The sequence below is a fragment of the Terrapene carolina genome, unplaced genomic scaffold (assembly GCF_002925995.2).
Source record: "Terrapene carolina triunguis isolate 2854851 unplaced genomic scaffold, T_m_triunguis-2.0 Scaffold34021, whole genome shotgun sequence".
Lineage (NCBI taxonomy): Eukaryota > Metazoa > Chordata > Testudines > Emydidae > Terrapene > Terrapene triunguis.
Genome location: NW_020698372.1, coordinates 3,031,916 through 3,044,559, shown reverse-complemented (window position 1 = coordinate 3,044,559; position 12,644 = coordinate 3,031,916). Strand labels below are relative to the sequence as shown.

General features: G+C 40.1%; 1 protein-coding gene across 1 annotated transcript in view; it reads right to left on the bottom strand.

Moving 5' to 3' along the window:
* The window catches only part of LOC113405017 (trafficking kinesin-binding protein 1-like), a 118,016-nt gene that overhangs the window by 39,057 nt on the left and 66,315 nt on the right, over positions 1-12,644 (bottom strand). The window contains exons 3-4 of the mRNA XM_026663870.2: positions 4,621-4,697; positions 339-455 (exon numbers count right to left, since the gene is read on the bottom strand). Of these exons, the coding sequence (XP_026519655.1) occupies positions 339-455; positions 4,621-4,671 (168 nt within the window). The 5' untranslated portion in view covers positions 4,672-4,697. The remainder of the gene's footprint in view (positions 1-338; positions 456-4,620; positions 4,698-12,644) is intronic.

The following is a 12,644-nucleotide window of genomic DNA, read 5'->3' as shown; positions in this document are numbered from 1 at the left end:
GAGGAAAGTGCGGGGGGATGAAGCAAAATAAAATGGGGACAAATATGTTTAAGCAAAGAATTTGGCCTGAGGTGGCGCAAAATCAAATGGCCCATAGTTTTCTTAAAATTCCCCCCCCCCTTTTTTTTTTGAGCCCTGTAGGCCGAATGATCTCATCAATCATATTTGTAGAATGAACTTTGTACAATATTCTATTAGAATCGCTATCGTTCAGATTGGCATCCTATACACAAGTAATCAGAAAGTTAACTACGCACAAGCTAAAGCTAGAGAGAAGAGTTTTTCTGGACCCGCAGCATCATTAGGTGTAGCGACAGTACACATGTGTATGACCTTACCTCTTCCCTGATATGCTCTACTTGCTCCTCAAGGAATTCATTTCTCTCGGTTAGTGATTTATTCTTCTTTAACAATGACTGGCCAATTCGAGCAGCTAATTCTAAATCCCGCTCTTTCTGTAAAAGGGAAAGAAAAGAACATTGATTTCCAATGTTTTTGTTCACTTAGAAAATAACTGGTTCTCCCATGTCAAAAAAGGTTAAATCTGTGCTAGAAAAAAGGAAAGAATGAATATTCTTCAAAAACAAAGAAACCAACAATTTTTGCTCATTTTCTTGTCCTATTGCCTTAGACTACACCTACATAATCCAGAAAAATTGACATGTACAGTTAATGAACCGTACAGATGAAAGCATAGCCTTACTGTCTAATGTAAAAATGTTAATCGAAGCAAATCTAATTCCAGCTCTTTTTTCTTTGCACCTTTTGGTAGAGAGCTTGCAAGGAGCATTACAGATTATATTTTAAGAGCTCTGAAAGCACAGCAAAGCACAGATATAAGCAGACAGAATACACTTGGATATGCTAACGTGCTTCTAGGTTTCTCCTCTGCTCCACTTGAAAACAAATTCTAGTAAGTGTAAAATTTAAGCAGCAGCTGTGAATGTGTATTATACGATCTTCTGATAGCTTCAGAAATAGAGGTGACTATGTTGAAGTCAAGTAGGCCAAACTATAGCTTTAAGTCACTGCCTCCTGCACTCAGATAGGGATACAGGTGGTATACTTAGAGGGAGTTGATCCAGCCAACATGCCTGTGGGGGCTCTGAAGGAACTCCTGGAGATGTGGAGATGAAAGCAGGGCCGGCTCCAGGCACCAGCCCAGCAAGCAGGTGCTTGGGGCGGCCAAGGGGAAGGGGCGGCACGTCGGGCTGTTCGGCAGCAAGTCCCTCTCGGAGGGAAGCACCTGCCGCCGAATTCCTGCCAAAGAAGAAAGCAGCGCGGTGGAGCTGCTGCCGGAGTGCAATTGTGATCGCGGCTTTTTTTTTTTCTCCCCCCCCCTCCGCCGCTTGGGGTGGCAAAAACCCTTGATGAAAGAACTCAGATGTAGCAGCCATACCACCTTTTGAAAGGGTGCAATGTGCATTACCATCCCCCTGGATTGGGCCAGCTCTGTTAGCATGCCCCTCCCCTCCCCAGGGTTGGCTAGCCCATCAGTCACACAAGTCTAAAGACATCCTGCTTCCTCCATCCAAGTGCCCACGGTTACAGGAGGAGGTTCTCTACGCCCTCTCCTCCCTTGCTCACACACACAGGACCAGCCCTACCCTGTGTGGACAGTAAACCATGCTAAATATACTACAGATTGGGGACCTGATCCTGCTAACGCACATGCCTAACATTAAACAGAAGTAGTCCCAATTGATGTAAAATACATGCCCAAGTATCAGCAGGACCAAGGCATTAGAGAGTGAGCCCTTTTGGACAGGGCAATGAATTTAGGGTGTCAACTTTGCAGCACTTATATGATTTTGAATTACCAAGATGCATTTTTACTGTGTTACATTTGTAAAAGTCTACGTGCAGTAATGGTACCAATTTCCTGGTATATCCTTCTCTCCTCTTGCTCAGTTCCTTCCTCTGAGAACTAAATTTATCCCTTTCAGTTTATTTGCTAAAAGTAGCTATTATGTGCTTGTTTATTTTGGTTGACAACTGTCACACTCAATATTACTAACATTTATTGACTGTAATATGGATGATAAAGACAAAGTCTATGAAAAGAAGCTAGTGATTCATTGCCAGTGACATGGGTTCACAATAATGTCATGTATTTCAAGTGTCTCCATGCAGTAGAAGAGTAGAAAAGTAGATAGCAATTACCAGTGCTGATATAATTCTTAAATAATTTAAGATAGTTTGCAGATCTGGTAGTGCTGTCTCTAAGTGATTTCCAATATGTCAAGCTAAGTCTACTTTTGCATTAGAAACCAAGGGCCCTATCCAGCCAAAATTATGCATGGCCTTCCAGACCATGAAAGTTCCAGAAGGCCATACAAAATATGCTAATGGTGTGCAATAGGCCAGCATATACAGCTGGCCCACTGCACAAGATCAAAATGAAAAAGAAAAATATTTGCAGCAGATAGAACTACAGAGAGGAAGGAAGGGCCCTGTGGATCCCAGAGCCGGGGCTCCTGCCCAAGCCCGAACATCTACATTGCAATTAAACAGCCCCTTAAACCTAAGCCACCTGGCACGGGCCAGCCATGGGTTTTTAATTGCAGTGTGGACATATCCTTTGGGTCTCAATTTGGAATTATGGGGATAATAGCACTTCCCTACCTCCCAGGAGTGAGGATAAATACATTAAAGATTGTGAAGGATAAATACACACAGATACTGTGACTTGTCAGATCGAATTGGAGGAGTCCCTCCTTACCGTCACCATTTGGGGGAGAGGAGTGTATGCCCACACATGTGCGTATGAGAAAAAGAGATTTAACAAGAAACTTTGGCTCAATGAGCCTCATATATTCTCTCACTGAGCAACATTAGAGAATTTAGCAAAAGATGCACCATTGTCAGGTCACATGGCCTCTTTAATAGCCAGACAGAGAGGAAAGAACTCCCTCTGCTTTAGACTGTTGGCTCAGTGCATCCCACACTGTTCACAGGGGCTAGACTGCTACAGGTCTATAGAAATCAAGCTTTGTGGACTCAGGGAGGAGACAGGCTTGGGCAGATGCAGAATGACCAGCTCTGCCACTACTAGAAGGGGTGATGGAAGGAACAACCACCTCAGAACAGCCACCAGGCAGGCACACAAATGATTTTGTGTTGGCTACAGCCCTATGTAAACAAACAACCACCACGTGCCTCTAGGGCTAGGAGAGAATTTAAGAAATTTTCATATTCAAAGAAAACCTGGGGATATTTGTAAGTTTCCAGATGGATATAATACCTGCTTACAAAACCATGCAAATAAATCTAAGCAAATGAATAAGCAAAAAGAGCATGACGTGTATGCATAATACAAGAGTAATTAGAACAGTTATAAATGGCGTGCTACAGATATAATCATTGTAAGTGAAGTATCTGGGGTTTAACATGAATAGTACATAGGAAACTGTTTTTAAAGATTTCAGGTGAAAGCATAACCAAAGGCCTCAATTCTACAACCAAGATACACTAATGCAGGCACTTGCGTTCACGCTTATTCCTTTGCAGCTTCCTGGTCAAAGAATGCACCAGTTCAGGTACTTTGGGTTAGCACTGCATGAAATGGGTCTGCTGTACTAAGAGAGCTTTGTAGTGTGAAACAAATGCAGCATTACCACAATATGAAGCAGACCAAAATATTAAGTTTTAAGTTCTAAACTGTCAAGAACAAAGACCGCATTGTTAATCTTCAACTGAATAATGTCTTGCAAACATAATTTCCAAAAATATTTGCTTACATTTACTTTAAAAATAGAGAGTCCTGTGGCACCTTTAAGACTAACAGATGTAGTCTGCCACAGGACTCTCTGTTGCTTTTTACAGATCCAGACTAACACGGCTACCCCTCTGATACTTTAAAAATAGAGTTCGTTTTGATCAATTAATATTAAGTCATTAGGATATTTAGTGAGTACAAAAATTTTATCCTGTAGGTTATTTTTCTCTCTCTGCTATTACTTGAAACGTTTAGCCTCAATCACAATAAATTAATGGCCATATATTATGGTGGGTATATAAATATAAAGGCACCAGAATGCAATAAAGAAAAACTTGGAGACACGGCAGAGAAAAGTACATGGGAGAGGAGGAGAGGTTTGTTTATCAATTGGTAACTACATATTTTCCTAAAGATTATAAACACGGAGATATCAATAATAAATATTATAAATAATATAAACAATAAATAGACTTGCGAGCTTTATGTGCTCTAGTTTAAAAAAAACATTTATAATACTGTGCATATTTGGAAAACAAAAATACACTCTCTCTCACTTCCCCTCTCTCCCCGCCAACATCATGATTTCATGTAAAACTTAACTTTTTTCCTCACATCATTCAGTATGGTATGTCACTTTTTCTATTCTGGCAATAGTGAGATAAATCTGCTTTAGCTATGTATGAACACGTGGTGAATTTGTACAAATGATGTAAACAAACTAAGTACCTTTTATTAATAAAGGTATGTCCCTTACCAATGAGATGTAGTGACTGTGCATTTAGAATATTTGTTTCACCATGACTGAAAACAAATGGGGCAATTTCTATCAACACAGATTCTTTCACAATCTATGTTACGTCTTTGTCATAAAGTGAACAGCTGTGTAAAAGAATACTTGCCTCTTCTAGAAGTCGTGTAACAGCATCTATGTCATTGTATGTTTTAGTCATCTGGCCCACTCTTTCAGCACATAAAACTGTTGGAAAACAAGACACGTAAATTCATTATATCTGCCACTCAAACTAAACTAAATTAAGAATTACTTGCAAAAAATAAGAATCTTAAACTTTAATCCTAAAATTAATCTAAATTATATCTGTTTACTGAATTATTTTAAGTTTTGGGAAAACATTAAGAACTATGAAAACAATTAACTCAACAAGAAAAAAATTTAATCTTTAGTGTTTCATATTGAACTGAGAAGATTGGCATTTCAGTTTTGTAGCAGGCATTTGCTTTTGCCGATTTTTTTTCAGGTCCTGTATGTACTGTAATCCTAGGAATTTTAAAGGCCTTATGATCAATCTGAAGTGTTTTTAAAGTCCATACATATTAAACTGTTCAACACAAACAAATTCAGAGCCTCAAACCTGGAATTTTCTGTGTAAAACAGTTACATTTACTTTTGATTAAATGCAAATTGAAAAACTTTTTTTTTTTTAGTGTGTCTTGCAAGTTTAAGGGGGAAGATGGAGTCACAACAAAACTTTATAAACTTCTCAAACCATTAAGAGAGAATCAATGAACGAGTACTATAAACTCAATGCAAAAACATTTTAAGTAAAAACAAACAAAATGCACAAAGGCTCATTGTGTCACCTTTACATTGAGCCATGTCTTACTCCATTAGTCCCTATTGAAGTAGAACCAACGGCACAGCTCATAGAAGATACTGCTCTGTGTGAGGTTGGCAAAACTGGGCTCTATCCTATAAGACTGCATAGTGCATATAAAATATATACACAATTCTGATTCTGAATGACCTAAATATAATAGCCCTTGTAATGTATCTGGTAACTAAAGCATGTCACAAAGACTGTTGTATTACTATCTAAAGCAATTCATAACTGAAATGGATGTGACACACTTAAATAAAACCAGTGTTATTACCCTGCTGAATAATTTGGGAAAAATTTTGTCTGACAGCATGACTTTTTCTCGAAGGAGACATAGTGACCTTGGTTGAGTCTCAGAGATATTGAGATTTCTAAACAGAACACAAATACATTTGGAAAAATAAGATCAGCAGCTCCTGTTTTACTCGTATGAACTCTTCTTTTCCCTCCACCAATGTTTTTATGGCTTAAACATTCCATTCTGGAAAAAAGGGACTGTTAATACAGAGTTATATTAGTTGATTACATTGATTTCTGCAGAGGAGACTGCTGTAAGGCAACTATTCTTCACAAGTGAATTTATCTTTGACAGAGTTTCAATTACGGCTGATGCACAGTTTGGGTGATATTGTTCTAAGGTGGTTAATTCAGTATAAAGAAATCAAGTCCAAATTACTTTAAAATAATTGCATGCTGTGTGGTTAAACCTGACGCCACAGATTAGGTGGCATACAACTGACAACAACTGATATACACCAATGAAGAAAAATAGTAGCTGATTAGGCATCCTGTTGCCTTACCAACCCAGAATGTCAAAGCATTTTAGGACCAAATCCTGTAAATATTTAGGTACATGCTTAACTTTTAGCCTTGTAAGCAATCCCAGTGAACTCCATAGGACTGCCTGCAGAAATTTTGCAGTATCAGGGATTTTAGCTTACACTACTCTAAACCTAATTAAAAAGTTAGCAAGTGCTAACTAAAAGCTTATAGCCAGAAATTTACACCCCCCAAAAACTGATTAGATAAGAGAATAAAAATGAAACACAGAATGAATATATGCTACAGTGTAAACATAAACATGCTGCATTTACAAACTACATGTTTGCAGAAACCAACTGTTTTCTGCCAAGAAATATTTTAATTTGCGAAAATCAGGAGCATAGAGGAAGCAGGAAACTGGGGTAATCATTGCACAGAGAATTTTTCATGAAAACATGACAGAAAGAAGAGAGATTTGCATTAACTACGTAACTTTAAAATGTCCATTCATAAAGAAGTTTAATGTAACCATAAAAACAGTTTCCAACACGATAATACATAAATCAACATCTAAAATGCCAACAGTAAATACTGACACAGACCAACATTTTATTATCCCAAACAACTGTTCATACACAGTTTCCTTGGCTATAACTTTCCCTCAGCAACGTTGGTAAATTAATGTTTGGGATTGTCATTAGCAAACCCTAACACTGCCACCGTTTGTGACTAAGGAGACATGACACCACCCTAGTGACCGCAAAACTATCATCATCTTGATAAAATCCAAACAAGTAGATAACAGTGTGGTGTTCCCATGGGCTGAGCAAGGTCATTTGACTGGGAGAAAGGCTGATAAGGGCTGGTACGTGCAGTTGCTAACTCAACTATTTCTTAAGAACTTGCTACACAACCTTTAAAAGCAGGATATCAGCACTTTTTGCTATTAAGCAGCAATGTCAAGACAATTAAAGTCACGCAATCCATGACTGAAACAGTCTTTTCCGCACACAAATCAAAATCTATCATTTTCAACAAATGTCTTAACACCCAAATAGATATGGGATAGTCAAAGTCCAACCTTCTCTTTGAATTTATACACACACATATATAATACACATACACATATAATTTTGACAGCAGGTAATACGTCCCAGAAGCTAACACAATGGTCTCACAGAACAAAGAATGTTTAAAAACAATAAAAAAAACAAAAAAAAAACTGATCACCAATGGCTTTATGGCCTCATTAAATATGAGCAACCACCAAAATTTAGATGAAGTCTCTGTTACATCACTCTGGACAGTGTTAAGGGCCTTCAAAGTGCAATTTGAGTTCTCTTAATAGCCAGTCTAAACGAAAATTCAGGCCTGAGACTCCAGTCAAAGACCCAACCTCGAAGGCCGCAGCATTACCGTTTTAGTTAATCCCCTTCCAGAAACCTCACACCCAGCTGAACCAGCACGTAGGATAAACCAAAGCCTTTAGAGAAATATTGACTAAAACAATACATTTAACAAGGATTGCTGCTTTGGATAAGAAATTTGACTTTGAATATAACAGCAAGGTTACAAATGTACTGACACGCTTCAATAGATTGGAGACTACAGTCACAAAAGCTAAAGAAATTGGTATCATCATAGAGGGGAGGAACATTAGAGGATTAATATAAAACTAATTGCTTCAACAAGAGAAAAAAAAACAAAGCCATGAACCAAATACAAACAGAAGCCTGATGAGAACAGGAAAAGATATTTTGATTACACGAACTTCTCCTGACTTTATGCTTTAGCCAATGAGATATGTAAATTAAAAGTATATTGCCCTAATGAATATGGTATCTGGCTTGTTCCAGTACCTGTTGAACACTAGCCTTCTAACACTATTGTAACCATATGAAAAGGGCAAATGAAGGACAGTGCACTGTAATATAAAACCCACAGCGCATAATTACTGACCTCCTCTTCCATGCTGGCAAATCAGCAGTATTTTTGTTCAGCATGATAGGGAGGGGGTGATGTCTGTGAGTACACAATCATAATACCCAAATCAAATGCACTTCAGACCTCCCAATTCAGAGTTAGAGAAATATTAGGCAATAAAATGGTCACGCAAGTGTGGAAAAAGAAATCACAGGATTCCAAGAACAAAAAGAATTATGTACAAAATTTTGGCAGTTGCTTAGAAAACATCTTTGGATCCTGGTGACAACGATTTAATACAACATTATTATGTGTCACAAAAAATGTAAATACATGAAGATCACAGACATCCTCTCAGACTCAGATTAATGAAAATCATTGGGGCTGTGTTTTAGTTGTGGGGGTTTTACATGCATATAATGAAATGTACATATAGTAATTGCAATAGAGATCATGAATTCCTGTCATGCACAGGCTCTAAAACACAACCCAAAAACTTCATATTCTCCCACATTTTATACCAATTTAAAAGAGGATGTGGCTGTATGTGTCAATGTTTCTTTCAGGGGCGTTAAAAGACTAATAAATGGTAAAGTCCCCAGGAGACCAGGTTTTGGACATGCAATAACTCAGAAGGAAGGAGCAATGCCCAGTAAAGACAGGGCTTGAATCTTTAATTAGGGTGGGGTGCCTGAGGTATTTGCATTCTCAAGCATGTAAGAAGGAAGATGTGTACTTTATTCTTTATATCAAAATCTCCATCTAGTACACCATCGGACGGGGCTTGGAAAATTTACCAAACATCTAATAGTTTGAGGAAGATTTTAAAAGAAAGGAGAGAGGGAAGAATAAAGGGCTGCTGAGGAAGCCAACCTGCTCTTTCCTCAATCCTCACATTCCCAATTCCAGTTGCTGGGAAATGGAAGGGGACTAAGATTATGCCCAGGGTAAACTGACTTGGTACCTTTTGTCTTGAATTAGACTGTGAGCTTTGGGACAGGTAGCAGCATGCCATCTGAAATGTTTGCAAAGAGTCTAACAATCATAGAATCATAGAATATCAGGGTTGGAAGGGACCTCAAGAGGTCATCTAGTCCAACCCCCTGCTCAAAGCAGGACCAATTCCCAACTAAATCATCCCAGCCAGGGCTTTGTCAAGCCGGGCCTTAAAAACCTCCAAGGAAGGAGACTCCAGCACCTCCCTAGGTAACGCATTCCAGTGCTTCACCACCCTCCTAGTGAAATAGTGTTTCCTAATATCCAACCTGGACCTCCCCCACTGCAACTTGAGACCATTGCTCCTTGTTCTGTCATCTGCCACCACTGAGAACAGCTGAGCTCCATCCTCTTTGGAACCCCCCATCAGGTACTTGAAGGCTGCTATCAAATCCCCCCTCATTCTTCTCTTCTGGAGACTAAACAATCCCAGTTCCCTCAGCCTCTCCTCATAAGTCATGTGCTCCAGACCCCTAATCATTTTTGTTGCCCTCCGCTGGACTCTTTCCAATTTTTCCACATCCTTCTTGTAGTGTGGGGCCCAAAACTGGACACAGTATTCCAGATGAGGCCTCACCAATGTCGAATAAAGGGGAACGATCACGTTCCTCGAACTGCTGGCAATGCCCCTACTTATACAGCCCAAAATGCCGTTAGCCTTCTTGGCAACAAGAGCACACTGTTGACTCATATCCAGCTTCTCGTCCACTGTGACCCCTAGGTCCTTTTCTGCAGAACTGCTACCTAGCCATTCGGTCCCTAGTCTGTAGCAGTACATGGGATTCTTCCGTCCTAAGTGCAGGACTCTGCACTTATCCTTGTTGAACCTCATCAGGTTTTTTTTGGCCCAATCCTCTAATTTGTCTAGGTCCCTCTGTATCCGATCCCTACCCTCTAGTGTATCTACCACGCCTCCTAGTTTAGTGTCATCTGCAAACTTGCTGAGAGTGCAGTCCACACCATCCTCCAGATCATTAATAAAGATATTAAACAAAACCGGCCCCAGGACCGACCCTTGGGGCACTCCGCTTGAAACCGGCTGCCAACTAGACATGGAGCCATTGATCACTACCCGTTGAGCCCGACGATCTAGCCAGCTTTCTATCCACCTTACAGTCCATTCATCCAGCCCATACTTCTTTAACTTGGAGGCAAGAATACTGTGGGAGACTGTATCAAAATACTGTGGGAGACTGTATAATGAGGCTCCAGTTCCATTTGGGGCCTTTAGACACAGCCCTAATACAATTATTCTTATTAATTATTAACAATAATAGAGTGCTGTCCATCTCTGAACCTCTGGAGGCTGGGTGTCTGGTAAATTTTAAGCTACATCTCCTTCTAGTTGCTGGAAAAGTGAAGAAACTTTCTGTCTCTTGTTCTCTCTCACACCCTCTCTCCTCTGACTCCTGGGAGGTAGGATGGTCTATGCTATTCTATTCCTCTTCCTGCCTCTGTTTTTGAGAGGTCCTCCCTCAAGAACAGCTCCAAAGCCACTTTCTGCTGCTGCTCAGAGCTTCTCAAAACAGCAGAAGCCTGAAGGTGATTCCTGACCATTATAAATGCTGCACACGGGGTTTACATAGCAACAGTCAAACTGTGTTCAGTTACACTCTGCTACTGCTTGGCAAATAAGCAGCAACAGAGGCACTGGAATAAACTCAGAAGCACAACACTACATTGGTTTACATTAATTTCACTCTTTAAAGGTTATTTTTGCAAACTGAAGGGTAGAAACACTTTTTAAAATTGAAGCTTAAATTCTACAGGAGTAGACAGCTTAGGTCCCAACAGTGCCCAGGGAAAGCTTCTCATTCTCGTGAAGGAGTGGATGTGGGATTTTTCAAGCCCTGCCATGTATATATCCTTTGCAACTCAATCTCAGTGATCCTATCTGTGGAATTCACTGTCGTCCCCCATTTTGATCCAAAACAGCCGTTAGATGCTGTCAACAAGCCTTTATACACTGCAAGACTCGACTTTTCTCTGTAGCTTTTAAGGAAGAGGGAAATTGGTGAGGCTGGTTGCTTCAATTCTGCAGTTGTCAGGGCATGTTTTTGGGGGAGTGACTGAATGAGTATACTTGTATAGCTGCATATTTTCAAAGATTGTCATGGGTGCACAGAGCTCTGGATGCACATTTGTGTGTGATGTTACAAGTCAAAATAAATAGAACATATGCACCTAACAGGTTCTATAGCCTCACTTCTCTCATTTCCTGCATATACTTTTCTGCTTCCTTTCCCTCAACATCCTAATTCACCACCGTTTTTTATTACGAAGTCCTTAGGTGAAGGAATGGTCTTCCTCAGTGCTTGTATAGTATCATGCCTAGTGACAATGCTCAATATATATAACTTAAATCTACAACAAAACAAAACTCTTATCATTGGACAAAAACACTTCCCACCCCTGAAATGTTGCAAGCCAGTCATTCGCTGTTTAGAAAAACATTATTATTATTATTATTATTAAATATTTGTATTGTGGTAGTCCTTAGAGACATCCATTAGTGTTCAGGGTTCCATTGTTCAAGGCACCATGCACCCACATAACAAAGAGAATAACTGCCTCAAAATGCTTAGATTCAAAGTACAAGACAAGAGGTAATAGGTGGATATAACAGTGGGGGAGATCACCACGTGGCAGTGAAAAAACTATTAGAGTAATAAAACTGTGGTCACAGCACATCAACTGCCTAGCCATTGTCAAGTCACAGTCAGCAAGTAGATACAGCAGGGGGCACGCAAAGGTGTGAGATGGTAGCCATTTTGTAGCGTTCCCCTAAGGCAGGATATGCACTGGAAGAGTTTTCCTCTACTACATAGAGAATCACGGAACTCAACAAAGACCGTCATCCTGAATGTCTCTCTCTTGCTTCTCTCATTAATGTCAAGTCCAAAAGGCTGAAGTAACTTTGACAACAGCCACAGGAGCAAGATTAACAAGATAAGGAGGATTCATGGGAGGACAAAAGGTGGCTCTGCTTGTACTGACTTCTCTGTGTTTGGAACTCAGGCCTTGTCTACACTACTGGGGTAAGTCGACCTAAATTACGTTACTCCAGCTATGTGAATAACATAGCTGGGGTCGACGTAGCTTAGGTCGACTTACTGCAGTGTCTTCACTACACTGTGTCGACAGGAGATGGTCTCCGGTCAACTTACCTTACTCTTCTCAGGGAGCTGGAGAACCAGAGTCTACTGGAGAGCGCTCTGCCATCAATTTAGCAGGTCTTCACTAGACCTGCTAAATCGACACCCACTGCATCGATTGCAACAGCGCTGATCTCCACGATAGTGAAGACAAGCCCTCAGTTTCCAATTGCTCAGGTCTTCAAAACTAGAGTGGAATCCTGTTTATGGAAACTGATTTGGGAAACCTCTAATTTGGACAGTTACATCCAAATGACCCAGGTCCATAAAACAGTGAAACTTCTCAAATCAGACCTGCACAAGAACAGCAAGTTCTGCAAGGCATTTTAATACCAAACAGGTCAGTCAGATGTCTGGTTTTCCAGCCCCATTGATTCCCTCCCAGCCACTTATGTTGCTATTTTTGCCTCCCTTCTAGAAACATTCCCGCATCTCTCCTCCCTTCCTCTCCGTACAAGATTGTACTGACTT